This window comes from Anolis sagrei, chromosome 2, assembly GCF_037176765.1.
Source record: "Anolis sagrei isolate rAnoSag1 chromosome 2, rAnoSag1.mat, whole genome shotgun sequence".
In the NCBI taxonomy this organism is placed as follows: domain Eukaryota; kingdom Metazoa; phylum Chordata; class Lepidosauria; order Squamata; family Dactyloidae; genus Anolis; species Anolis sagrei.
In genome coordinates, this window is record NC_090022.1 from 90,034,011 (window position 1) to 90,061,463 (window position 27,453).

Genomic DNA, 27,453 nt, shown 5'->3' on the forward strand with positions numbered 1-27,453 from the left:
TTCACCATTCAACTGCAATAATCATCTACCAGGATCTCAGTGGATGATGTTTTTCTCATCTTCCTTGGCACTCAACCAGCCACTGAATGGTTGCTGAGACGAGCTTGCAGCCAAGCTGATGGGGCAGTTGGGAGAGATGGAGTGTAGTTCCCCATGCAAACTTTTACAGGATTTTGACCATGAACTGTTAGGGGCAAATCTAATGCCCAGACTTCGAAACATTAGTCCTTAGAACACCAGCATTGTAGAAAGCATTTGGGACAGATAATCAGAAATTGTCCACCTGGATGGCTCAGATAGTGACATGTTTGCTTTTTGATAATTCAATTTATGTTAACTTTTTATTTAAAATGGTTTAAAATATTGTGTAGACCATTGACTTCAGCCTATGTGTATTATGTATATATGTATATATCTTATTAATGTACACATATGCAATTACAAATATTCCAAAATCTGTAAAAAAAATCCAATAACACTTGAGGATAAGGAATGCTCAACCAATTTAAGGTATAATCTCATTCAGAAAATGTCTCCTTAGGGTTTCCCCCCCCCCCCAAAAAAAAGAACAAAAAGCATGGATAACTCCAACATCTCCCATCTCTTAATGTCATTGCTTCAGTCACCACTCTTACTGGCTTACAGCCTTTTTAGTGTGCCACTTGCAGAAAAATATATAGTGTGCTTTGTTTTGTTATTTTAAATAACCATGCCTTAATATCAAGGCAAGAACAAGTTGCTAACCTCCACAAGTCCATGGAGAACATGCTGAAGAGCACCAGCTGAATAAACAAAGATTAGAGACTGAGATCAAAATCTTCTAGTTTTTAGATGATTCAGAAGTTCAGAAGATCTGCATTATTTATCTACCTATAAATGAGATTTTTATGAAGATCTGAACGCTATCACTCCAAGGAAACTTTCTACTGTTTGGAAATTAAATATTGATGTTATACTGATTAAATATAGGATTTCTTACAACAATGAAGGGAAGTGAAATAATATTTAAAAGGGTTCATTGGCTTCTGTGCTAGTTCACAATTAATCTAGCAAGTAGAGGTGTGAATCCTTTAATTGTGGAAGGTAGATCTGGGTTTAATTAAATTGGGATTTAATGGACTTGTTCAAAGTTTTGCTCAATCTTCAAATAATTATATGGGGAAATTGTATCAGTATAGAAAAAGACAACATTACATTCCATCTTCATATTTCATGTATGAAAAAGACAACAATCAGGTGAAAAGTCCTATTGTAGAACATAAGGCTTTTCCACGCTAGCTAAACAAAAATAAAAACCTGACTCACCTCAAATGGAAGGCTGTGTGTCATCATTATGCACAGTTACTTCCAATGAGTTTGTTGTTCATTCGTTCAGTCATTTCCAACTCTTCATGACCTCATGGACCATTCCACGCCAGAGCTCTCTGTCAGCTATCACTACCCCCAGCTCCTTCAAAGTCAATCCAGTCACTTCAAGGATGCCATCCATCCATCTTGCCCTTGGTCAGCCCCTCTTCCTTTTTCTTTCCCTTTTCCCCAACATAATTGTCTTCTCTAAGCTTTCCTTTCTTCTCATGATGTGGCCAAATACTTCATCTTGGCCTCTACTATCCTCTCCTCCAATGAGCAGTTGGGTTTTATTTCCTGAAGTATGGACTGGTTGGATCTTCTGGCAGTCCAAGGCACTCTCAGAACTTTCCTCCAACACCACAGTTCAAAAGCATCTATCTTCTTTCGCTCAGCCTTCCCTATCGTCCAACTCTCACATCTGTAGGTGACTATGGGGAATACCATTGCTTTAACTATGCCAATCTTCATTGCCAGTGTGATGCCTCTACTCTTCAATATTTTATCGAGATTGGGCATTGCTCTCCTCCCAAGAAGTAAATGTCTTCTGTTTTCCTGGCTGCAATCTGCATCTGCAGTAATCTTTGCACCTAGAAATACAAAGTCTGTCACTACCTCCACATTTTCTCCCTCTATTTTCCAGTTATCAATCATTCTTGTTGCCATAATCTTGGGGTTTTTTGACGTTTTAAAATATTGTGTAGACCCAGCTTTTGCACTTTCGTCTTTCACCTTGATTAGAAGGCTTCTCAGCTTCCCCTCGCTTTTGGCCATCACAGTGGTATCATCTGCATATCTAAGGTTGTTAATGTTTCTTCCAACAATTTTTACCCCAACCTTGCATTCATCAAGCCCTGCACATCGCATGATGTGATCTGCATACAAGTTGAATAGGTTGGGTGAGAGTATACTATGAGTATCCTGGGGCTTTTAGGTTTAAACTGCCTTTGTCCTTTTGCAGGAAAAGTCAAGAAATACTTCTGGGTTTTCTGGAGCATTGGGGGCAGTTTGGAAATTGGGATCTGGTCTAAATTTGTCTCTCATGCCAGTAGATGTCCAGGAGCTCGCACAGAGTTCTATGACTGGCCAGAAGTAGCAGGGGTGATGACATAGAGAAGGAGAGATGTCTGACCAACAGCCACGAATTCGACACCAGGCTAAACTGCCCAGTATATATGAGTCCATAAAGTTGTAAACAATTAAAGAATCCCACCATGGTTGCTTCTTTCCCGTAAACATGCAGAATCACTGAAACTTCATGACATATTTCCTGTACCAGTACATGCTTCATATTTTGATGAAACCCAGTTGAAGCACATTTTTAAAATAGAGTCTCCAATTAGAAATCTAAAGGACAAAACCATAGATTCATTGCACAGCAAGAGCAATTGGAGGATTCCTTCTTAACCTACCTATGTCTCTTTCATACTTCACACTTATAGCACATTGGTTCCACTTTTAACTTGCTGTATCTATATGCTGGGGAATCCTATAGTTTAATGAGGTCCAAAGCTTTCCAGTGGACAATACCTCAAAAAACCATAAAACCCAGATTCTAGAGGATAGAAACATGGCAATTAAAGTGGAATGATAGCTGTATAATTGTATCGTGTGCAATGGATCCTAAATGCTGATGAGTTTTCAGTTAGATTCAGAACATGAGCATCATGCCACCATTAAATATTCTAAGGGAGGTGAAGAACCTAATTATTATAAAACTTCAAAATTATAGAAGCAATTATGCCAGTAATGTGTCCTTCTATGTAAAGGATATCCCATATTTGTTTTAATTTCTGTTGCACCCCACTTAACCTCATTGGCTGGCTATATATCATCTTACTGATTCAGCTCTTCAACCTGATATTTAATGGCGAAGAGAGTGATTTTGCAAACTGTGAGAGAAATCTCATGCTGGAGAATGCTTGAGGTGTTTCTTTTGGTTTTTCACTGCAAATTGTGCCAGAATTGGGCAGGGGGAAACTGTCCCTTATCGAATTTTACCCACTTCATGCATGTCAAAAATTCTCACATCTTTCTTCAGCACTGTATTTTCTCTTATCAGTCTTGCAAGATGTAAACATAGATGGTTTGGTCGTTATATGTAGATTTCAATATAAGTGCCTAAAATTATATCAACACTTTGAGAACTTGCTATGCTAGTACTGTGAAAGCTGAATTTTCGATTTAGCAAATGTATTCTGTGTGTTTTTTTTTACTTTAAAGAGTTCCCTTGACTTCAAAGAAACCTATGTATGTATGATTAAAATGAGTGCAGAGGTCCAATGAAAAACTGGAAGGAGGATAACAGCTTTTGCTCTTATATTTGGAGAAAATGATTTCTAACTTTTGAGATCACATAGGCTTTTCAAGAGGCTTCCCAGATCTGACAAGCCTGGGCTTTTATTTTTACAAGTTTCTTGGCACAGCTGTATTCCTTCATAATGGGTATTTGTTATGGAGACATTGGAAATGGCTTAGGGCCCACATAGATTAAAGGGCTGTGAATCCATTTGTTTAAATCTTGATTTGCTCCACTAACATCAAATGAGGGAGGATTAAAGTGCAGTTCTATCTGCAAAAATGGGTGACCAGAGCCAAATCCTCCTCTTACACCTAGCTTTCATATTTCAAACCCTCTCCAAAGCAACCTTATTTTTGGGAGGAGGGAGTGAAATTTGAACTGAAAAGTGCCAGGAGGAACAGTTTGCAGAGAGGTAAAACTTTAGGCAACAGAAGACGTCAATCCATTTACCATTTTGGTTCAGTTTCAGGAAGAGAAGAGAAGAACATATTATTCTGATATGTTTCAGAATTAAAAGAAATTCATTTCAAGAAAGAAATAAAATGATGTGGGAAGTGCTAGAAATAGCAGTGAAATCATCCAGGCCAGAAGAAATGTTGTTTTTAGATAGATAGATAGATAGATAGATAGATAGATAGATAATAGATAGATTTATTTTTTTTAAAAAAAATTAAGGACACAGCAACCAATATTTCACTTCCTAACACATTTGCCCCATCCAGAGAAGTATTATTTCTGTTGTGTATAAGATGAAAGAAAACCATGAGAGAAGCCTAGTAACTCTGAAAATCATAGAGAAGGATAAGGCATTAAAGTTTTGTGTCTGCTTTGTTTCCAGCTGGGACGTACACTCCGGAGCCCCTTCATGAAGTTTGTAGCACATGCTGTGTCTTTTACCATTTTCCTTGGACTGTTAGTTGTGAATGCCTCAGACCGATTTGAAGGAGTCAAGCTCCTTCCCAATGAAACAGCCATGGACCATCCCAAACAAATATTTAGAGTAAAAACCACACAGTTTTCATGGACAGAAATGCTCATCATGAAGTGGGTTCTAGGTAAGTGGAAATATGATTTTTTTTATAATTCTCAAAAACACAAATAAATATTCTAGAAACAGGAGTTCACAAAATAACTTTCCAGTTACTGGCAAAAAATTTCCAACTGCTATATTGCATAGCTCATCGTTGCAATAAATGTCACAGGCTTTTTCCATTCAAGTAAATAAGAACTAAGCATAAGAAATGTTCCCCACGCTCTACAATCTACTCTGTGCTTAAAAAGTGAGGAACTAAGGATTATTTATCTAAAACTGAAATTATCATTGACACAACTGAGTATCTATTCAGCTACTTCTCTCTATACTCAATTATTCTGTGATACAAATAAACAACTGCATCCATTCATGCAAATAAAATATATTAAACCCAAATGCTGTAAGATATTTGATCTGGGAAAAAGTGAACAAATGACAAAGTGTACAAAATTCATGCATGACAAGATGGCTTATTTATTTTTGAAATCTTATTAAATGACTTCAAAGAGATGGATGTTTTGAGACAGCCTACATAAATGCAAGATATATTTTGTGCCAGCTCTCTGAATATTTTAGAATGGTGCTATAACATTATCTTGGGGGGGGGGGGGGGGGGGCTGGTGGTGCAGCAGGTTAAACCACTGAGCTGCTGAACTTGCTGACTGAAAAGTTAACATTTCGAATCCAGGCAGTGAGGTGAGCTCCAGCTCTTAGGCACAGCTTCTGACAATCTAGCAGTTCAAAAACATGCAAATATGAATAGATATTTATGTGGGAAGGTAACAGGACTCCATGCATTCATGCTGGCCACATGACCTTGCAGGTGTCTACAGACAATACTGGCTCTTTGGCTTAGAAATGGAGATGCACCACCCCCACAGTCAGACATGACTAGACTTAATGTCAGGGAAACCTTTACCTTTACTGCATAACATCTTGCTGCATAGTAGGACCTAAATACCCTATAGGCACCATATTGTGTTTGATCTTGGAAACTAGGCAGGGTCAACTTTGGTCAGTGTTTGGATGGGAGACCATGTGCTGTAGGCTATATTTCAGAGGAAGAAACTGACAAAACCACTTCTGAGTATTCCTTGCCTAAGAAAATCCTAGAAAATTGATATGGGTGTCATAAGTCAACAGGAGACTTGAAGGCATACGCACACAGTGAATAAACTTTTTTAAACAGCAGTAATTATATCTGATTATTCAGCTTCACCCACTCAAACTAAGGTGCTGTCATGTTATTTTGGCATATAATCACACCTGACAGTATTAACAAAACAAATAATTACAAATTTCCTGCCCTGCAATGAAATATGCTGTTAACCTTATTCTGCCAAGTGATATAATGAAGTACTAATCAGAAAGTTTCAAGTTAAGAACTTAATTCTTACTATGAAGTCATTAGATAGCCTCACAGATGTAAGTCTCAGCTTCAGCTGACCAATCAGTAACACTGGATCTTGCAAAAGTAATTTACTTTACTGGACGGAGTTACGTATGGTAAATAGATAATGCATATGAAGCACTTTGAAGACTTGAAAGTACTTTGCATTAAATAGATCTTATTTCTTGATTATCTGAAAATTTGTGAAATTTGGCACAGTGGATGCTACAATGGAATGTAGACTATTCTGCCTAACACAGTTTGAGCACCCCTTATACGGAATCAGAACAGAAGTGTTCTGTTTTTCTGATTTTATTTTATCTTAATTTAATTCCTTGGATTTTGGAATACAGGCTGTCGCCAAGTTACAAACATTCAACTTATAAATGACTCATAGTTTAAGAACGGGAATGAGACAATAGGAAGTGAGGGAAATCTACACCTAGGAAGGGAAATTCACTCCTGAGTTATCATGGGAAAAATATGTCTTAACAGAAGCTTTATCGCTTATCTTTGATTCTACAACAAGCCAAATTTTTCAAATTCCAATTATCACAGGGATAGAAAGTGGGGTGAAATCTTCTGAACAAGATTTTACAGACAACAAGACAAACAGCATAGGGGTGCTAACCCTTCCCTATGCTGTCCAAAGATAGATAGATAGATAGATAGATAGATAGATAGATAGATAGAGATAGCCTGTGTGATCAATGGGGGGAAAATGTTTCAATACTCATTACAAAATTGGGGAGGGTGGTGAATAAGTTTTGAGGGTGTTCCTGAAATTATAGACCTAAAAAGTTTTGTAACTATAACGAAGTAACGAATTTTTCATTACTTTTTTTGTTAAGTAATTGAGCAAATGGGAAAAATTCAGGAGCTCATTTCTAGAGCTATCATGATGACACTGCCTATAATTGTACCACACATTAGCCCACCAAGTTTCAAAATGTTCTACCCATCCACTAAATTTTGGAGAATTTTTTATTTGTTTTACCATATTTTTAAAAAATAAACCTACAAGAGCTATCTACTTGAATTTATATACAATGCACAAGAAAATGAGGACATCAATGCCCCCAAGTTTCAAAAAGATTCACATATTTACTGACTTTTGGGGATTTTTATAATTTTAGACAAAAACCTTTTACCCCTCCCCCCCCCACACACACACACAAAGCCACAACAGCAATTCCCCTGAATGTCTGTCTAACAGTGTGTCTATAAAACACACAATGAACCATAGAACTTCAACATAGCACATATTCATACTTATTATTTACTTACTTTAGTCATCTTTGCAGATTCAATATTTTTATTTATTATTATTAGATTTGCTCCAGCCCTCATTGATGCTTTCGGAGGCTGAACACCACATTCTGGGAAATGTAGTTTAGGGCAGGGCCTTTTGAATTCTCTGCCACAGGGGGCCTCATCTTCCCAAACTACATTTCCCAGTCTTCTGTCCAGCTCAGCTCATGCTGTCCCAACTGCCCTTCCTTATGACAACAGGCAAGCAGTCTTGATCTTAATTTAATTCAAACACTATGTGTGTATGTATATGTGTGTATATATATATATATATATATACACACACACACACACACACACACACACACACATACATACACATACATATATAATACCCCACCACCATCTCCTCAAGGGGTCTCGGGATGGCTAACATGAGGCCAAGCCCAACAATTACAATAAAGTAAAGTACAAAGTAAAAATAAAATACATACCTGCAAAAGTAAAATACATACTACACCAGGGAGCTCTGCCGTGGGCTGGTCCATGAGATCACGAAGAGTTGAAAGCGACTGAACGAATAAACAACAACAATGGCCCCTTTGGCTTTGTCAAAAAATTTTAATGCTTATACTGAAAATTAAACTGACTGTGGGAGGTTAATGAATGTTACGGAATCTTAACAAAAAATATTGGTGAGTGTTTTTATTCTTATTTTTTTTCTCCCCCTTTCTTGCAATTCTTAATAGCAATTCATTTGCATAAATCTAATGAATTACTAACGACTGAAGAGGACTAACAATAGTTTTGCACAGTCCACACACACACACACACACACACACACACGTATATTTGGCTGGAGCTACACTTTAAAAACGTACCAATTCTGACTTGCATACAAATTCAACTTAAGAACAAACTTACAGAACTTATCTATAGAACCTATAGAACTTACAGCAACCCAGACCTATAGAACTTACTTTGTTTATAACTTGGGTACTGCCTGTACTTACATATGCATAATAAGATATTTTGGAGATGGTTTTCAAGGCTAAACACAAAATTCATTATGTTTGATATACTCCTTATACACACAGCCCAAAGGTAATTTAATGCATAATATTTAATACTTTTGTGCATGAAGCAAAATCTGTGTGCACTGAAACATTACAAAGTAAAAGGGTCAATATCTCAGCCACCCAGATGGTTAATTTTGGATTTTGGAGTATTTCAGATTGGAGAATATAGATAAGGAATGTTCAACTTGTATAATTTTGATTTCACGTTTAGACTGAAAATGAAGAAAAAGGAGCTTGGAAAGTGTAATATCTCCCACGGTGAGTTGGGCTGGTGGAGAATTCTCAGGATTTTAATCTAAACAAATAATTTGGCCAAGCTCTAGTGAGGAATGTTGTCTTTATGACTGTGTCAATGTGGTAAGAATGCTACACTAAGTACTAGAAAAAGTTTAGTGCATCATTTGGGTAGAAAACATGACTGAAAAATTGCAACAATTTGTTTTATAGCACTAAAAGTTTGTGTTCCTTTGTAGGAATGATATGGTCTGAATGCAAAGAAATTTGGGAAGAAGGCCCCCGAGAATATGTCATGCATCTTTGGAACTTGTTGGATTTCGGGATGCTCTCAATCTTCGTGGCTTCCTTCACTGCCAGATTCATGGCATTCCTCAAAGCATCAGAAGCACAACATTATGTGGATTTATATGTTCCGGATGAGGACCTCAATAATGTCACCCTTCCTCCTCAGGTTGCCTATTTTACATATGGTAAGGCCATATAATGACTGAAATGAGTTTTCTTTTTCAGCCTAAGTTCCTTCTAAAATTCAGAGCGTTTGCAGAGTTTTCCTCTCCAGTGCATCCAATCTGGGCAGTCTAGTGAATGAGCTCATAGACCAGAAATGTGTTCTGTCATGACATTCTGGATTTGAATGGAGATCAAACACAGTTCAATTGTGCGGAGTGACAGAACAACCTAAACAACACAGAGAAGAAGAGTCAGCTCTCCTATGTGTTGTTAAGATTCAACTAACAAATGAAGGGTCCATTTTGTTTTCCCAAAATGAAAGCAAAAGAAAATGGCATTCTCCACCTAATATTATGCACCTTTTGCAGGTGATGCTCCGAAGGCAGTTACAGCATATGAATCAATGTTAGGACAAGATCCTCTTGCATTATTAAAATATCAATTAAATAATAATTTAGCTTATTCTAAGACTGGCAGTCAGCTCTTGGTGACAGAGTGGGTAACTATATTAGATGGATAGGTAGGTAGGTAGGTAGATTATTTATGTTGTTAATTAGATTGCCATCATAGGGCCATTTCTACTCTCTCTAGCTTAAATCGAATCGAATTTTGCAAAATTCCAACTCATCTCAGCCATTTCAAATTTTTGAGTGACTTTTTAGTACAAGTTTATACAGAAAGATTCCTTCAATGAGAAGAAGTGAAATCAGGTCTAGACAATCAGTGGTCAGTATGTATTTTGGAACCCAACAATATCTCTGTGGTACAAAGCAATGGCCATGGTGTTTTGAAGATAAGAAAATACAGCTGAGATGGGGAAGTGCTTTTCGCCCATAGATTAAGAGAAGGCTGTTGGAAGTAGGCTTTCAAGGGAAAGGAATATTAAAACAATGTCTATCCTAGGGAACAGAATTATTAGAATTGGAAAATATGTGTCACATGGTTCTGTTGAATTATTTGAGATATGTATGAATTCTTTGAGGAAAACAGTCATTATGGAGCAGAGAAAGAAGCCCAGATTAAATAGTTGGGTCTTGTTGTATACATGCTTGTTTGCTTTCTGCATGTCAAACCAAAAAACTGGTTGCCAGCTATTTTTTTATACCTTCTGTTTTAAAATTAACTGCACTCCCTTCAGACTTCGAGGAATCCATTCACATTTTAATTAGGTATATTGGATTTGCATTAATAAGATTTGTTATTACTCATCATGATAGAATTAAAACCATCAGGATGCTTTATTAATAATTTTCTGCTCAGGCTCTAAAGTGTTTATCCACACTGAAGAATTAACTGCCACTTTAGTTGCCACAAATCAATGTTATGTAATCCTAGGAGTTGTAGTTTGGTAAGACACCACCACTCTGGCAGAGAAGATTAAAGATCTTGTAAAATGACAGCTCCCATGATTCAATTGTATCAAGCCATGGCAACTAAAGTTGTGTCAAACTGCATTAATTATATAATGTAAATGCACCCAAAGACTGTAAGGACTAGTCCTATGAGTGCATTTACACTGCAGAATGAATGCAATCTGATACTTCTTTAACTGCCATGGCCCAATGCTATGTAATCCTAGGAGTTTTAGCTTGGTGGGGCACCAGCACTATTTGGAAGAGAAGGCTAAAGACCTTGTAAAAGTACAATTCCTAGGATGCCATAGCATTGAGCTAGGGTAGTTAAAGTAGTGTCAAGCTGCATTAATTCTACACTGGGGATGCACCTCAGACAATTGTCTTTAGCCCTCTCATTTTGAACTGTTCACATTCAGGATTACATTGTTACGGTTTTCTACAAAAATAGAGAACAATGATCAGGAAAGCTTAGAAATCATCTTAACGATATGTTCCGAGGAAGTTTTTGTGGAATTTAGGACAAGACTGGCTTCAGTTATCACATCCAGACACTTTGAGGAATAGAACATTTGTAAATGTAATTTACAATTTTTCAAAGAAAGCACTAAACACTAAACTTCAAAAACATGCATAGTAAAGCCTAAATGCTGTAGCATGTGCATAGAAGTTATGTTTTCACTACTCTTTAAAAAAGAACCCTGATTTTAACTTCCCCTTTTGAAATATTGTAGGTTAGGGAGCTCCCTCTTGTGGGCTACTTTATATCAGAACTATTCAATAATGTAGTATGTGTATTTTCAAGTCATTTCTGATTTATGACAACCCTAAAGTGAAACTATCACAGAGTTTTCTTGGCAGAATTTGTTCAGTGGTGGTTGGGGAACAATAACCTAAATCAAATTCATGGGATTGGTTTTTGTTTAAAGATGGAAGTATTAAAATATTGAACAGCACTTTCTCATATAGAAGAAATATAGTCGTGTGTGATGGTTTAGTTTGCATTCTTGCAGTATAAATTGCTAAGTTCCCATTATATCATTCTGGTCAATTCTGTGTGAATAAGCCGTCTCCCTATGACCCTGTCATAGACCAGTCTACACTGATGTATGGCAGGGTCATGACTATATCACATTTATGGTCCTTTCTACTTCTATGGTATGATTCTGGTGAAATAAAGAGGTTGGGTCAGGAGAGTTGCTAAGTCATTAGAAACCTGAACTTCCATAAGTTTTCAAATCAATTCCTGATTCAATACAGAACATTACTGCTACTGTATGCCATTGTGGTCTTTGTGGAATAGCACAAGAAAAACCATTACATCACAATTTAACATTAAGCAGAGGGATCATAGAAGAGAATAAAGTAATGGAGAGGAGGGAAAGAAAGGATACAGGAACTGTGCAGCAAGAGGTAGGTGCAAAAGTGGTACAAGGAATAAATGGAAGTAGTCAAATGCCCACCATACTCCAATGGACATGTGGTCATTCAGATGCTTTAACTAAAATAATTGAGCATTTAAAATCAGGATAGAGATTGCAGACTTCTAGGCTCCAGAATTCACTCCCAAAGAAATCTTGAAGGACCCCTCTCTGGTCTCTTTATTCCATTAGGCAAAAACCCTTCTATTTGAACAAACCGTTTAGTCTTTAATCTTGTTGGCAAAGAAGAATGTGCTATTTTGATATGTAACATGTATTTTTATTTTAAAACATTTAAAATTTATTTTTTTGTTTAATACTGTTTTGTCTTTTGCATCCTGCATTGAGTCCTAGTTGTGGTGAAAGGAAGGATAAGAATCAAATACATGGATTCATTTCAATGGATTTAGGCTAGTGGAACTAAAACAATTTTAAACCCAACAAATTACATGCCCACAAAATAAAATATGCTTTTGACGAAGGCTTAATGAAAAAGGAAGATGATTCCAGGAAGGTATTATGAAAGAGCATCAAAGGACAGTCTCACAGTAAGACAGGTTATGAGACAGCGAATCATGAAAAGTACTTCCATAACACAAAATAATTTAAATAGTATGGTTCAATCTATATTTTTATATATATTTAATTAAATCAGTTATAAAGTTTCAAGTCTTAAAAAACCAAAAATGACTGTTAATTGGCAATTTATAGTTGCAAAAGAATATAACATCTGTTGGAAACACTTGAAAACTGTGCCAATATACTTTGTGAGAAATTGGGCTCCATTGATAAACTTCAGTGAACACTCTTTCTTGTCTCAGTGAACACTCTTTCTTGTCCTATTGGTCTTCTTATGTATATTTTCAAATATTTATGAGTGAAAATGACCTATACATTGGCATAGCAATGAGAACCCTACTATCTGGAAAAGGGCGGGGGAAGCAAGGAGGGAAAGGCCCAATTCCCCATTAGGAACCTGCCTCATGCTGAAGTAAAGATAACAACAGAGGGAAAGAGCAGCCTTAAATGGCCTGCAGCTCCACCCCTGTCAACTGTCCACACCAAGTCCAATCTCCTTCATAAGGGTCTTCAAATCCCCCCCCCCCAATGCCTTAGGCTTTGTCTGCCATTTATGGGTGGGCCAACTTGGTTGCTTTCACATTATCAGCTATTGTTGCAAGTAATGACAGTGTGACTAAATTGTCAAAATTTGCTTGAGATAGTGCTTGCAGTTCTGGAGGGACTCTTTAATTTTTGCTTCTCATAGACTTAGCAGGGGGATATGGTTAACCAGTTAAAATTCATGAGTAAACCAGGGTTTTTTTTAACCTGAAAAATTTCAGGGGGGGGGGGGGGTAAACCCCTAACACTCCCCCCTTGGGTTTGAATCTCTGCTTAGCCTGACCTTGGGCAAGTCACACTCTTTCAGCTTGAGAGGAAAGCAATGACAAACCTTCTTTAAGTAAATCTTGCAAAGGAAATCTTATGAGAAGGTTATCATAAATAGTTCACTTGAATCCTCGGAAGCAAACCTAATACTGATTGTGGCACTTGCTTCATTGGCCAGTTCCCCACCTGTATACCCAGGCGTCCTGCCATAATGTCTCACAAATGATGTTACATCTTGACATAATGTTCCAAGAAGAAATTGGAGAATAGAAAAGGCTCCACTGGCAACCACCATTGTTCCCTGCACCATAAGGCAGTTTTGGTGCAAAACCCAACTTTGATAATGTTGTTGCTACCAACTGGGAAACACAGGCAACCATACAAAAGAAAAGAGAGTGAACTGTTTCACATTCCCCTTTTGCCCCTTCAGCTCACTCCTATTCTTTTTATTCAGCCAAAAGACATTAGAGATTTTCTGAACTTTTGACCAAGCAATAATTCTTACCAAGTTGAACACATTAAATCAATAATGTTAGTTAATTCACTGCTGCCGAGACATATTAAATCCATGCTTATTCTCCTAAATAATCTTCCATGCCTCTTGGTGTCTATTCCTGTTTGTGAACAATGTATTCATAGGCTGTGTGCCATATAGATTTAATCACCAAATCATGTTTTGCGCATACACTTTTCCATCAGAGCAAGTTGTAAATGAATAGATCCATTTTAATTTAGCAGTGGCTTATAAAAAAATAACATACCAAATAGCTTTTTTAATTGCAAATTATTCTGTTGTTTCTTTTTCAATAAAACTGGGAGTTATGCAAGTATAGTTATGCACAGAAATGCAGCCATAGAACCATGTAAGTTGGTTAAAAAATTTATGTGTGTCCAGAATTGACTTCTTCTATAGAAGAGTTCTGATCTCTTGTAACATTTTGACTAGTAGAACAAGATAAAATGGGATTTTTCATTGATTTTCCTACTTTCCCTATGCTTTTTATGCCACCAGGAAGTCTTGCTCTGGAGAATTAGGACCTCCATAACATCACAGTGAAGGAAAAAATTTGCAAACATTCTCAGAAAATCCCAAACACATTTCTGCTTGGAAAATTCTCCTACTTCTAGAAACAAAGACTGGCCCCAGCTCTTCACCAGTAATTTGAGGCAAAAGACTGGATCTTCCACTCATTCTCTAATCCCATTATGCAAACTGAATTTAATTATGCTGCTTTTAATTTTGGTTTTAACACATTTAGCCCTCTAAATGTTGCTAGACTGTAATGCATATCTTTTGTGAACCCTGGTTATTATGACTAGCATGATATGGCTGCAGTCCAGCAACTTTAGGTGAAAACTTTGCCACAAGCCTGTGCTCGATGCATTACTTATGGAATCATAAACATATACCAGGTATGCACTCCAGAGAATACAATATGTGTGTTTGTTACCCCCCAGAGGACAAAATAGACATTACTATTTTATCTTTCTACCTAGATATGATGTCTTTATTGCAGACATTAGTAGAAAAAGACCAATGATTCCCTTTGACACAAACCATATTCCAAGTTTCCAGGTTCTTAGGGCCCTTTCAGATAGGCCCTATACCCCAGGATCCGATCCCAGGTTTTCCGCTTTAAAATGTATTATATGAATCTGCACTTTCAGATAATATGGGATATGTCTTTGTGTAATATGTGATGGCATTTTATGAAATGTGTTTAATAATGTTTAATGTTTTATCAGGGGAGGATCAGTTTTGATGTTTTATACTGTTTTATCTATGGCATTGAATCGTCGCCAACACCGTGAATCGCCCTGAGTCCCCTTCGGGGTTGAGAAGGGCAGTGTACAAATACCATAAATAAATAATAATAAATAAACTGAAAACCTGGGATCAGATCCTGGGATAAAGGGCCTGTCTGGAAGGGCCCCAAGATGAAAGTACTAACCTGCCTGCAGCCAGGTTACCAACTGGGGCTGTCTGTAGGGGGGGCAACAACCCCCCCCCCCCCCCCCCACACACACACACACAGCAGCTCAACTGGCTGCCAGTCTGTTTCCGGGCACAATTCAAAGTGCTGGTTATGACCTTAAAGCCCTAGATGGCTCAGATCCAGGCTTCCAGGGCCATAGTTTAACAGTTTAACAATCCAAGCACTACACCATGCTGTTCCTTTGCCTGCACTGAGATCCCACCAGAACAACTGAACTAAAAATAGAAATACTGTAGCATCTGGTACCAAATATAGTCCCATGACTCTACCACTGGCATCCTTATTCTCCTGTATGGTTTTATTTTAACTTCTTTTGTCTGATGAAGAAGTTCGTGAATTTCAAAAAAAAAAGTGCTATATGATGTGCATATAAATTAACAAAACTATTGCTCTTCTGTGGATTTTTGTTGTATTTTGTTGAATGGCTAACATAGCTATTCCTGAATATGTTTCATAGTTTCAGTGCAGATCTCATATCGATTCTGCTGTTGGCTCATGATATTTAGTGGAGTGAGACAAAGGCAGGAATGGAAGACACAAGAGAGAAATTGATCTTGAGTACTTGCCATCTTGTCATCTCTGCAACAAAAAAAAGGTGATGAGGGTCAGATGAGCCTTTGTATTTAGCTGAACTGCTTATAAAGCAACTGAAAAGAAACCGTGAAAGAAACTGATCAGGCTATTCTCTATAATGGCTCTGTGAAACTATTGCCTCACTGAAGCCCAAATTGTTCGTGATTTTTCATTTCCAGGAGGAGATCGAACAAATCAGACTGGAATTGCTGAATAGCCAGACTACTCAATAACAAGCCTTCACCCTGCATTAAATCTCTTTTGGCTAGGAGTCATTTATATCTGCTTAGAGCACTTATCAAAAATGTTAAATAGGAGCACATGCAATGCCATGTTGCTGGAACATGTGACTTTTAGGGTTTCCTAAAGAAGCTGAACCTTCTGGGAGGGAGCTATTCATGTCTATCAGTGATTAAGGCTTGATAGTTTCTATATTTGTTGTTGTTTTAATTGCATCTACATATTTACAGGTTTGCATACAGTCCACTCTTGAAATATATATGATCTTCCTCACTATTAGTCGTAAGTCACATCCAGAAACATTTTAAAAAATAATAATTTTCACCCATTTCTGCTGAACTTTTTATTATTGTTATTTTTGGGGAGTTGTAAAGTGCTAAAGTGTTTTGGCAATAATATTTTGCATTCCAAAGGCCCATTATTATCAGTATTTTCTGGCTTTGTGGGTTATCAATTTCTTCTTGAATGCCATCATAGAAATTCTTTTCCTTCTGTCTCTGTAGTTAAGAGCATAAATTTGATAGACATTCCAGACACTTATAAATAAAACTCATTCAGTCTTTGCATTGTAGCCCTTGAGTACTTTTGCTACATTATGTCTCCTTTTTAGTGCAAAACACCATGCAATAATCTGATTGAAAATAGCTCATTCCCTTTGACTTTACCCTTTGACTTTAGATTGATCACACAAAGCATTACAATATTAATACATTTTATTTCTTATCCTAGAAGATTACCAATTAATCTTTTGACTGTGGGTTATAATACGATATTCAGAATCATATTATTTAAGAATATATTATTCTGAATTTATTAACATCTAACAGCTAACAGCTATTATTAAAATGGAAATATGTTGTATTCATTTTTTTAAAAACTTGCAAGAAATTTCACCTGCTTTTAATTTATGAGGAGAGCTGTCAAAAGAATATGTTAGATAAATTTAAGGGAAGTTATACAAAAATTTGATCTGGACAAACATTTCAAAAACCAATAATTTCTTAAATAAAATACTTGGGGCTAGATTAAATATTAATTATTAATACACAGGAAAATAAATTGGAAAGATGAGTGAGGTAAGCTGTCCCCATTCCTCATTGTTTTTATTTGTTGCATTGAAACATTACCAATTAGTATTTAGAATATCACTATATTGGAGACCTGAAAATTGGAGAACATGATTTATGTAATGGAACACAGAAGGGAGCACCACAGAAGTTTTCTATTGCTGGTTTTACCCTGGACTATGATAAATCCAGCAATGATTTATCATGTTGCAAAACTGCAAATTGTGCAACTGAACCAGGTTCCAAAACAATGGACTCCCACAATAAAATACTTCATAATTGGAAAATGCAGGAGAAAAGTTTTCAAATATAAATAAAGTAAAAGTACACAAAATTAAATTGTTATGTTTTGTTTCCCTTTGAAAAATAAAGTTTTATTTTACAATTTATTATTATTTATATTTTGAATTAGATATACATGTGATAACATCTTTTAAGTTCTTAGGGCTTTAATGTTCCCCTTAAATAACCTAAATCTCCTTCCCCCAAATCTTAGTTCTTGTCACAGTTATGAATAATACTTGTTGCCCTTTGTGTTTCCTTTCAGCCAGGAGCAGATGGATTCCCTCAGATCCTCAGATCATATCAGAAGGACTATATGCAATAGCGGTGGTACTCAGCTTCTCCCGGATTGCATACATTCTCCCAGCCAATGAAAGCTTTGGTCCCCTCCAGATTTCTTTGGGACGAACTGTGAAAGACATCTTCAAATTCATGGTCATTTTTATTATGGTGTTTCTTGCTTTCATGATTGGAATGTTCAACCTTTACTCCTACTACCTTGGTGCAAAATATAACCCAGCATTTACAACGTGAGTATCTGCCTAACTGTTTTGGGCCCAATGTGCTTTCTTCTTCCCAGATGCTGCTGCTTGTGTTCTTCAGAAATAGAGATTGTATAGAACAATGTATCAGTTCAGGATATGAAGCCTCCTACTATCCTAGCCAATGTGGCATAGTGGCAGATGTTGGACTAGGCCACAGGATGCCAGGGTTTGAATCTTCACTTAGCCATGGAAATTCACTGGGTGATATTAGGAAAGTCACACTTTCATCCTTTGAAGATACTTTGCCAAGAAAACCTCAAGGTAGATTTATGGTCACCACAAGTTAGAAACTTTGGAAACTTAAAATTAAGACTGAAATTAAAGACTGTATGCAAAACCAGGACTAGCACTAACATTGGGCAGAATAAGGAAGCCACCATGGACAGTCATAGAAAATTGTTTGCTATTTAATTATTTTTATTTCTTTTATTGTCAGGGATGCCAATAGTTTGTAGGATATTCTGCCCCATGTGCACAACTAGGAAGCCTTTGAATTTTATGCACCCTGACTGAAAAGGGGGAGAGAGGTAGAAACAGTCCGAAATATCTTAAGCCACCCCTGTTCAAAAGCTCTGTGTTACAATATTAAGGGTGAAAGAAGGGCAGCCCTGGAACTACATATGACCCATTGGAGATGTATTTGTAAAATTCCTTGCATCTGACTCTATCATAGAACAATCAATTGCCTGTTTTGTGGCATTTCCAGGAAAATCAGGATGATTGGAAAGTATACAGCAAGCCTGAAATTTTTACACTGAAATTTGGAGACTGAAAGCGTAAAGGGGAAAAATCCCTCAAATTAATAAATTCTTTACTTTGTTTGCATGAATGTGTGTGACATGATTAATAAATATAGTATCTTATGATATAGTATTCTAAAAATCAAAATCCTATTTTCAGACCTGCTCAGAATTATATATTTCTCTCACATCCAGTGTTCATATCCAACCCCTCTGCCCAATGCTTGTAAAGATGAAGTCAATTTTCAGTTTCCCCATACCATAAACTGTATATGATTATCCTGAGACAATTGTAGTTCTTCAACTTAAGAGCAGAGTTGTTCTTAGAATGAAACCAGTACAGGGGAATAATATGCAAAACTTCTAACTACAGAAAGAAAATTTAGCTTAGATAACAGTTGGAAAATGCATGTTTTTGATGTAGAAAGGCATGTATCTCAACAGTCTTGTAGAATGTCTCAAGCTACAATCCCATTAAAAGCAAGTCCTATTGAACTCATTGGAACCATGGGAGTAGATATCTACATGATTGATTTCAATGTAATAGGAGTATTGCTCAGCTGGGAAGGAAAAAGGTCTCTCAAACTAAGCACAAAGTAAAAAAAAATCTCCAATGTTTGACCTCTATAACTTATCGAGTCATTCTGGAACCCTGACACACAGAGGATTAGTCAATCAAAAGGAAGAGGTAGAGAGAAGAAAATCAGCTAAACTAAGCTTTAAAATATAAGTACTGTTACAAATCCAGATAAAAGCTCAAACTTCATTTGCTCAGCACTGCAAACATGTAGTAAGACCACAAGAAAGGTGCTGATATGGCTACCCCCAGTGATTCAATCTTTTTCTCTTACTTCCCAATTGCAGAGAACCGACTGAAGACAATTCTTTGCATCATTTGGCCTTTAAAAATTATAAATATTATTAAAATATTAATATAGTAATATATTCAATTTTCCAAATAGAAGATGAAACACTTAAACTATAATAGACTTGGTGTGAATTGAATCTATTTAAAATATAAAACAAGTATGGCATCCATTAGGAAAAATGAGGCAGGGGTATCACATAATAGTTGAAAATTATTCATGTTTAGAATAATTTAAGGTGGGAAAAATTATATACCAAGGGGTTTTTAGTAGCAAGAGGAATAAAATAAAAATGGTTGGGAAACAAAATATTCTGTATGAGTGTTACTACTGACTATACAAACCTGCTGTTCCAGTGTTCCAAGTAGAACTATGGTTCAAAATTTCAGTTGGGGTGTTATCTATTATCTGGTAACAAATTATCTCTTCTTGTTGCCTCATTTCCTCCTCAGTTCTCCCAGAGGTATTCATACTGAACCACTGTTCATGCAAAACCAATAAGAGGTAAAATACAGAACCAGAGCCTTGCGCTGTCTATCATGTTTCTGACTAGTCTGGACATACAAGTAGTCTTCCAGTATGTAAGAACTGAGATGTGTTGTTCTGTGCCTCTCCCAGCTTTGTCAGTTTGCTATTTTACTTGCCAAAAAGAAAATGAATTGCCAGAGGGAGAGACAGAGAGAATGAATTAAAGAGAATCAATCAATATTCATTGGCTTCTAAATTTATTTTCAATGGGAATAACACCCACACTTTGGAAGACTGACTTGAGTATTGTTTTCTGATCTTGCCTTTGGCAGGACATGTTGAAAGCATCTTCCTGATTTCCCTTATTTCTCTTTACAAGCTGAGCTTCAGCTTGACAACCCTGGAAATAGAAGACTTATCAAGCAGAAGACTCTCCTCCATAAATTACCACATGTACCTACCTCATCAGAAAGCTGACAGCAGAAGGTGGTGGTGGTTCGCTTTGCCATGAGGCATGGAGAATCTGGCACCTCACACCTTGCATCGCCTGCCTCACTGGGAAGGCAATTACATGGGGGGAAACCAGGAGCGCGTGTGATGCACATGGCTTCCCCCCATAGATTGGGCAACACGGGAAGCCTCCTATGTTGCCAGGGCAGCAGCATGTTGGTTCCACCCCTCTGTATCCACGGAGACGGCAAAATGTCTTTTGATGGGAGCCAGCCAACTCCATGGGTGACTGAGTTTAGATCGGCATTTGCCACCAAATTTGAACTGGCAACCTTTCAGTCACCAAGTTCAGCAACTGAGCAGTTTAACCCTCTGTGCCACCAAATGAATATGAACCCCTATTACTGCTAACCTATGAAAGCTGCTATTTCACTACAGTTTTTCTTTTACAAAGTAAAGTTATTTCCCATTATCTGGCAATCCAAGAGACAAGCAAGAAATGTCCAGGCATCTCCTTGTGGTTAAGAGATTCTAAAAGTTGTTGTGCTTCTTGAAAAGATGTATTTTGTTTGGTGTGATTCTATTTTTTAAAATTAAAACTAAGCAGACCAGAACCAAGTTTTTTCCAGTGCTTCAAAACCAAGCCTAATCTTGAATATGAATATATTTCAATCTGATATGAAAAAATCAGTATTAGCAATGCCAAATCACCAATACGAATTGTAACAGTTGGTATCTATGTAATGCGTTGTGAAGGGCCAAGTTTTGCCCCAAAGCCTTCCACGGGTAATACCTACTCCCCGCTCCCTGTCAAATGGGAAGCCCACCCCTTCCCCACCCTTGAGAGAATTGTGCAAGTCCCTTGGGGTCCAAGCCCTAAGGGAGACCCCCCATGGGAATGGAGCAAAGCTGAGGACAGGCCTATGCTCTCAGCTCTTCACACACCTATACACTTCAGCAGGCACGTGTGCTGGGGGCCTAGGCCCATGGGAGAACCCAGGCCTCTCTTCAGATGTGCTCTGTTCCCATGGGAGCAGAACAAAGCTCAGGATGCATCTCAGCTTCTCCCTTGGCACTTTACATGCCTAGCAGGTATGCAAAGGGCTGAGTGTCAAGGGGAAAGCCCTGCCAAACAGGGTGAGATTGGGGAGAGGCATGACCTCAGCCCCGCGTTGCAAGGAAGGCCTATGCAGGCTGCATCTGGTTTGTGGGATGTATGTTGTGCAGGCCTGGTGTAAAGCAACATTGTTCACAATAAAGCAGTTAGAAGGGTTCACTTATTACAACTCCTTATTGCAAGTATGCCATTAATTTTACTTTCAAGTGCACAGATCTTTTTTCTACAGCTGTTATGAGTGGAAAATAATGTATAACTTGATTGAAGACGTTATATGGAAGATGCACAAGAGGTTGCAGTTCTTGGGGAGAGAGGAGAGCTGGTTGTTTCTTATTCTTTTAATTTTTATTTCTTACATTCATTAAAATAGTATAGGCAATTTCAAATTTGGCTGTAGGCTAAGTTAAATGCTTTTCCATTGCCTGTGTTTTAAATCACCTGGTGGTGTATGGTGATTTCATGAATTTCACAATGTTTTCTCTGGCAATGACTATTTGGTTAGGGTTTTACCAGTTTCTTCCTCCATAGAAAACTCCATGAATCAAGGGTAGGAATTCAGTGTTGTCCTTCCAGTGATGGAACCAGTTCTGGCAAAAGAACTAGGAGAGCTGTGATATTACCCCTCAGATAACCTCAAATATTATTTTCCCGCGTTATTTCAAAAATCTGTTTTCGAGAATTTTCCAGATCTCTCAAATAGATATTGAAGGTACACATTGTCCAGACACTTCTAGTTTAACTAATGTGGCTAATTTTGTCAGTGGTAATAGACATATGGCTCCTGGACAAGGCCCCACATTTAAAAGTGTCACCATCACTAAATCCAGAATGTGAATAATGTGAAGCCCTCCAAATATTGTTGAAGGTCAAACTGGAAAAGAAGTTGGAATCAATCATTTTGTGGGTGGGAGGAGGATTGTTTGAAATGGCTTAATCTATTAAAAATTTATTTTGTTAATATGTTTTATTGTTTTAAAATCTGAATTTAGAAAACATTTACATACATTTTACTTACATGCCACATTGAGATCACATGATAGAGAGCAGGATATAAAATAAAGTAAAATTGATTTCTAATTAGCCCAACATCTAGCCAACATAACCCATGGTGTGGAATGGATAGACATACAACTCAGCAGTGTTTAGAGGGAAGAATTTTGACAATCCTGCTGAGAATGCTATTTTCTTGTTAAGTCTGTCCATTCAAAAGTTTATTGAGCTAGACTTAATTTTAAAGAGTAGCACTAACCACCACCTTGGTTGTTCCATAAATTGGAGGCAGGAACTGTTTACAATAGGTTTAACTCATGGATCAGTAACAGAAAGATTCATATGTTAAAAGAGACCTTGAATTTTAAGCGATGGGAAGTTATTCTCAGATACTACTCCAAACTTAAATCATATTTGAATGTGGAGTGAGCTCTGCTGGCAAATTCTGAAAGCTGCTCTCAAAAGGCACTGTTATTAATTATGCACTGCTCTCTTTCTGAAAATTGAAGCTGGACTCATTTACATTTACATTAATTTCTTTTGCTGAACCAGAAATCATATAAAAGCTTCCTCTTAAAAAGAGAAGTGGCTGCCAATGACTGAAATCTCCCTTCATACTTTCTCTGTGGTGTAGCCATGGCACATTTCAAAATGCCTGTCTTTTTTTATTATAGACTGACTTTAACATTACATAAAATTTGGATTTTTTCCAACTAAATCCTATATATACATACCTTAGGGTAATCATCTCCTATGCTCACTAAGATTTACTTCTGAGTTGTCATACACAGAATTGGACTAAATCAACCTTACACTTGTCTATGACTATTCTGAGCCATTTAGATGTTCTTTTCCTTTCTCCATTGCTACAAAAGCCCCCTACCCAATGGACCTATGTAGAACCACAGGAGTTCCCTATTTACATCCATGCTTAGAGGGAGCAGTGTGGGGTTGCAGAAGTAGCTGGCTATGTACCTATTGCCAGACATGAAATGCTTGCATTCTGCCGAGATCTCCAGAGCTGACAGAATTGCTGCTGCCTATGGGAATGTAGCCAGATATTTCTGAAATTCCTTGTGTGTCTTCTGCAGGCATGAATGACTATGGGAGGGAGGCTTTTGTGGCCCTAAGGCATGTCTAAGGGTGGATAAATGCCTCGGTGTGATGTAGTTCCACGAGTGTAACTACTATGCTTCACAGAGTCATATAAGATTGCAGCCTAAAAGCATACTGATCAATTTTACAAGTTAAAACAGCACAGCTTAAGTACTGGCTAAACGTAACAAATGTGCTGATTTGGATAAATTAATTAGACCCCAAAGGCATTAATAAAAAGCAATGTTTCTTGGTATTGAAATGAGTTCAACATAGCACCAATTAGGCCTCTGGGAAGGGAGTGATTCCTCAAGGAAGGCAAAGAAGTCTCACTATTACATCCTCTCAAGTACATTGCTCCCAATGGTGGGAACAGAAGGAATGGTCTGACTTGCAGACTCCATTCCACAAGTCATCCATATATCCATATCCCTATCTATCTATCTATCTATCTATCTATCTATCCAATTAATGACTGAATGTATTGGCCCATTCAACCATAGCAGTAAAAGTGCTATCAAACTTCATTCCGCAGTTTAAGCGCACCCAAACACTATTTTCTCTGATGTATGGAATGAAGAAGACTAGTCTGTGAAAGCTTATGTTACTCATGTTATTCTCTAAAATCCTACAAAATGTTTTTGCATTTTGATATTCCAGATCAATATCTGGAATTCAAAGATGGTCTGACTTGTAATTCAAGTGTTCAATATGAATTGGCTAAAATGGTCAAGAACTACATGAGCTTGCATAGGGCAGCTGAAGGTGTATGGTATCAAGAGTTCTCTAAGTCTAGGGTTGTGAGAAATAACTTTACTATTACATAAAATTTGGATTTTTTTCAAGTGGCCTCACTCTGGTCTAACTCTGTGCCACTGTTCTTGGACTGGAAGAGGATTGGTTCCAAAATAAACTGGCTTCTCCCCTACCCTTTGGCTCATTTGACAGCGTATCTTGGTCAACAGAGCAGTTCTGCTGGCATATCATTCTGGTTTTGGATTTCTGTGATCATCTGAAAACGGTTCCACAGAAAGAAGAGTCTTAAATTTAATCCTAATCCTTTACAGCTGGTGCCTCTTGAGTTAGAACTGCAGTTTGCTCTGTAAGGCAATTGCATTTATAAGGCACAAGAGTCTCACTTCTAAACATGAATTATGTTTGGGTTTTTTTTCCCCTTTGACATGAAATAAATTATGCAGTTGCGAGATTTGCATAAGTGATCAGTCCTGCTGGAAATAAGTCTAATGCTCACTGTACACTACTTTATTAAATAGTTTTTTAATGTCATATATTGGTACATGCCTTTAATTATTTGCTTGATAAAGAACATCATATCCTCTGTTCAGTTTTAAATGTGAAGTAATTGGGTAAAATCCTATTTCTTTATGAAACCAGACATATTTCAGTGCATTATAGTAAGGGAGATAACCTGTATTAAAAAGGAAACAATCTGCAGGCTAGGCTATTCACTAGATAAAATTGAATCATTTACCTGACTTCTGCCATTCTGAAGTTCAACCTATTATAAACCAGATAAGCATCTGTTTCATCAACAGAAGAGGTATTTGGGTCTGACCAACACTACAGAGAAAGGAAATGAGATATTTACATTATCACTCAATTCTATTGCATATAGCAAAATACTGTTACTTCTCTTTATTTTCTCAAAAGCCAATGATGCAATGTAATAATATCTGTCCTCTTTTGAGTTTAGTGATAAGACATAATAATATATTTTTCAGGGACTGTAATATTTACATTTTGGTTTTCACGTTGTTTTTCATTCGTTCAGTCATCTCCGACTCTTTGTGACCTCATGGACCAGCCCACGCCAGAGCTCCCTGTTGGCCGTCACCGCCCCCAGCTCCTTCAAGGTCAGTCCAGTCACTTCAAGGATGCCATCCATCCATCTTGCCCTTGGTCGGCCCCTCTTCCTTTTGCCTTCCACTTTCCCCAGCATAATTGTCTTCTCTAGGCTTTGCTGTCTCCTCATGATGTGGCCAAAGTACTTCAACTTTGTCTCTAATATCCTTCCCTCCAATGAGCAGCCGGGCTTTATTTTCTGGAGGATGGACTGGTTGGATCTTCTCGCAGTCCAAGGCACTCTCAGAACTTTCCTCCAACACCACAGATCAAAAGCATCAATCTTCCTTCGCTCAGCCTTCCCTAAGGTCCAGCTCTCATATCCGTAGGTTAATACAGGGAATACCATGGCTTTGACTAGGCGGATCTTTGTTGCCAGTCTGATGTCTCTACTCTTTACTATTTTATCGAGACTGGACATTGCTCTCCTCCCAAGAAGTAAGCGTCTTCTGATTTCCTGGCCACAGTCTGCATCTGCAGTAATCTTTGCGCCTAGAAATACAAAGTCTGTCACGGCCTCCACATTTTCTCCCTCTATTTTCCAGTTGTCAATCATTCTTGTTGCCATAATCTTGATTTTTTTTTTTTATGTTTAGCTGCAACCCAGCTTTTGCGCTTTCTTCTTTCACCTTGATTAGAATAGAAGGCTCCTCAGCTCCTCCTCGCTTTCGGCCATCAGAGTGGTGTCATCTGCATATCTGAGGTTGTTAATGTTTCTTCCAGCAATTTTTACCCCAGCTTTGCATTCATCAAGCCCCGCACATCGCATGATGTGTTCTGCATACAGGTTAAAAAGGTTGGGTGAGAGTATGCAGCCTTGCCGTACAACTTTGCCCATCTTGAACCAGTCTGTTGTTCCATGGTCAGTTCTTTCTGTTGCTACTTGGTCCTTGTCCAGATTCCTCAGGAGAGAGACAAGGTGGCTTGGTATGCCCATACCTCCAAGAACTTGCCACAATTTATCATGATCCCCACAGTCAAATGCTTTAGAATAGTCAATGAAGCAGAAATAGATGTTTTTCTGAAACTCCCTGCCTTTCTCCATTATCCAGCGGATATTGGCAATCTGGTCTCTCGTTCCTCTGCCTTTTCTAAACCCAGCTTGGTTTTCACAAAGTAAATCAAAATAAAATATTAGAACATGAAGTATGGTATAAATGATAGAACACTGTCATTTCATGCATTTACAGAGCTAAATTCCACTGAGTGTAATTTAGTACTTCCATAAGTGTGGAGTATAGTCATCCTGTACAGTTTTCAGAAAGTAAATCTGTTTGCCCCTTGACCCCAGAAATAACGAGACAGACAACCATGATATGGATTCAAATTGGGCAACTTTTATTGAATGTTACCTATTTAAGTTTAACTGAACTAAACTATGTGTCTAGGAACTTGGTGGCTAGCCGAGGCAGCGTCCTCGGCTAATTAGTGTGTAATATCTGTGTGCCCTGGATCCCCAACTGGGCAACCTGAAGGTAAAAGTCTGGAGAAGCCTGTCTCATATTATTGTAATCAGCTTCTCCTATTTCTGTGCCAAGTGATGTCCCCTCACCCATTTGCTGACTTCTAGGTAAGTGATTGTTGTACACTGCCCCCCACCCTTAAGGGGTGCCTTGCGTATACCTCCATGTCTGTGTTTTCCTGATCTATTTATGCTAACCTAGTTAAACCGAACCACCCCATCTAGCCCCTAATAACAGTATAGGGTAGGCGAAAAAACCCTCCAGAACATGAGAGGCAAAAAATTCCTACCCAGCTCCAACGGGCAACCAAATATACTGTCAATGGGCGGGAGTGGCGGGTAGAAAGTCTAACAAGACTGAAGGAAGGAGGCTGGCTCACGTGATCAGCCAGCCCCCTCCCCTCTTCTAGGAGGTTCGAAGGAACCTCCCATTCTCTACCTTCTGGG

At 37.8% G+C, this 27,453-nt stretch overlaps 1 protein-coding gene across 3 annotated transcripts in view; it reads left to right on the forward strand.

Moving 5' to 3' along the window:
• The window catches only part of TRPC7 (transient receptor potential cation channel subfamily C member 7), a 168,778-nt gene that overhangs the window by 115,775 nt on the left and 25,550 nt on the right, over nucleotides 1-27,453 (forward strand). For all 3 annotated transcript variants that reach the window (XM_060765327.2, XM_060765328.2, XM_060765330.2), the window contains 3 exons: nucleotides 4,488-4,704; nucleotides 8,876-9,109; nucleotides 17,676-17,940. In XM_060765327.2, coding sequence (XP_060621310.1) covers nucleotides 4,488-4,704; nucleotides 8,876-9,109; nucleotides 17,676-17,940 — 716 coding nt within the window. The remainder of the gene's footprint in view (nucleotides 1-4,487; nucleotides 4,705-8,875; nucleotides 9,110-17,675; nucleotides 17,941-27,453) is intronic.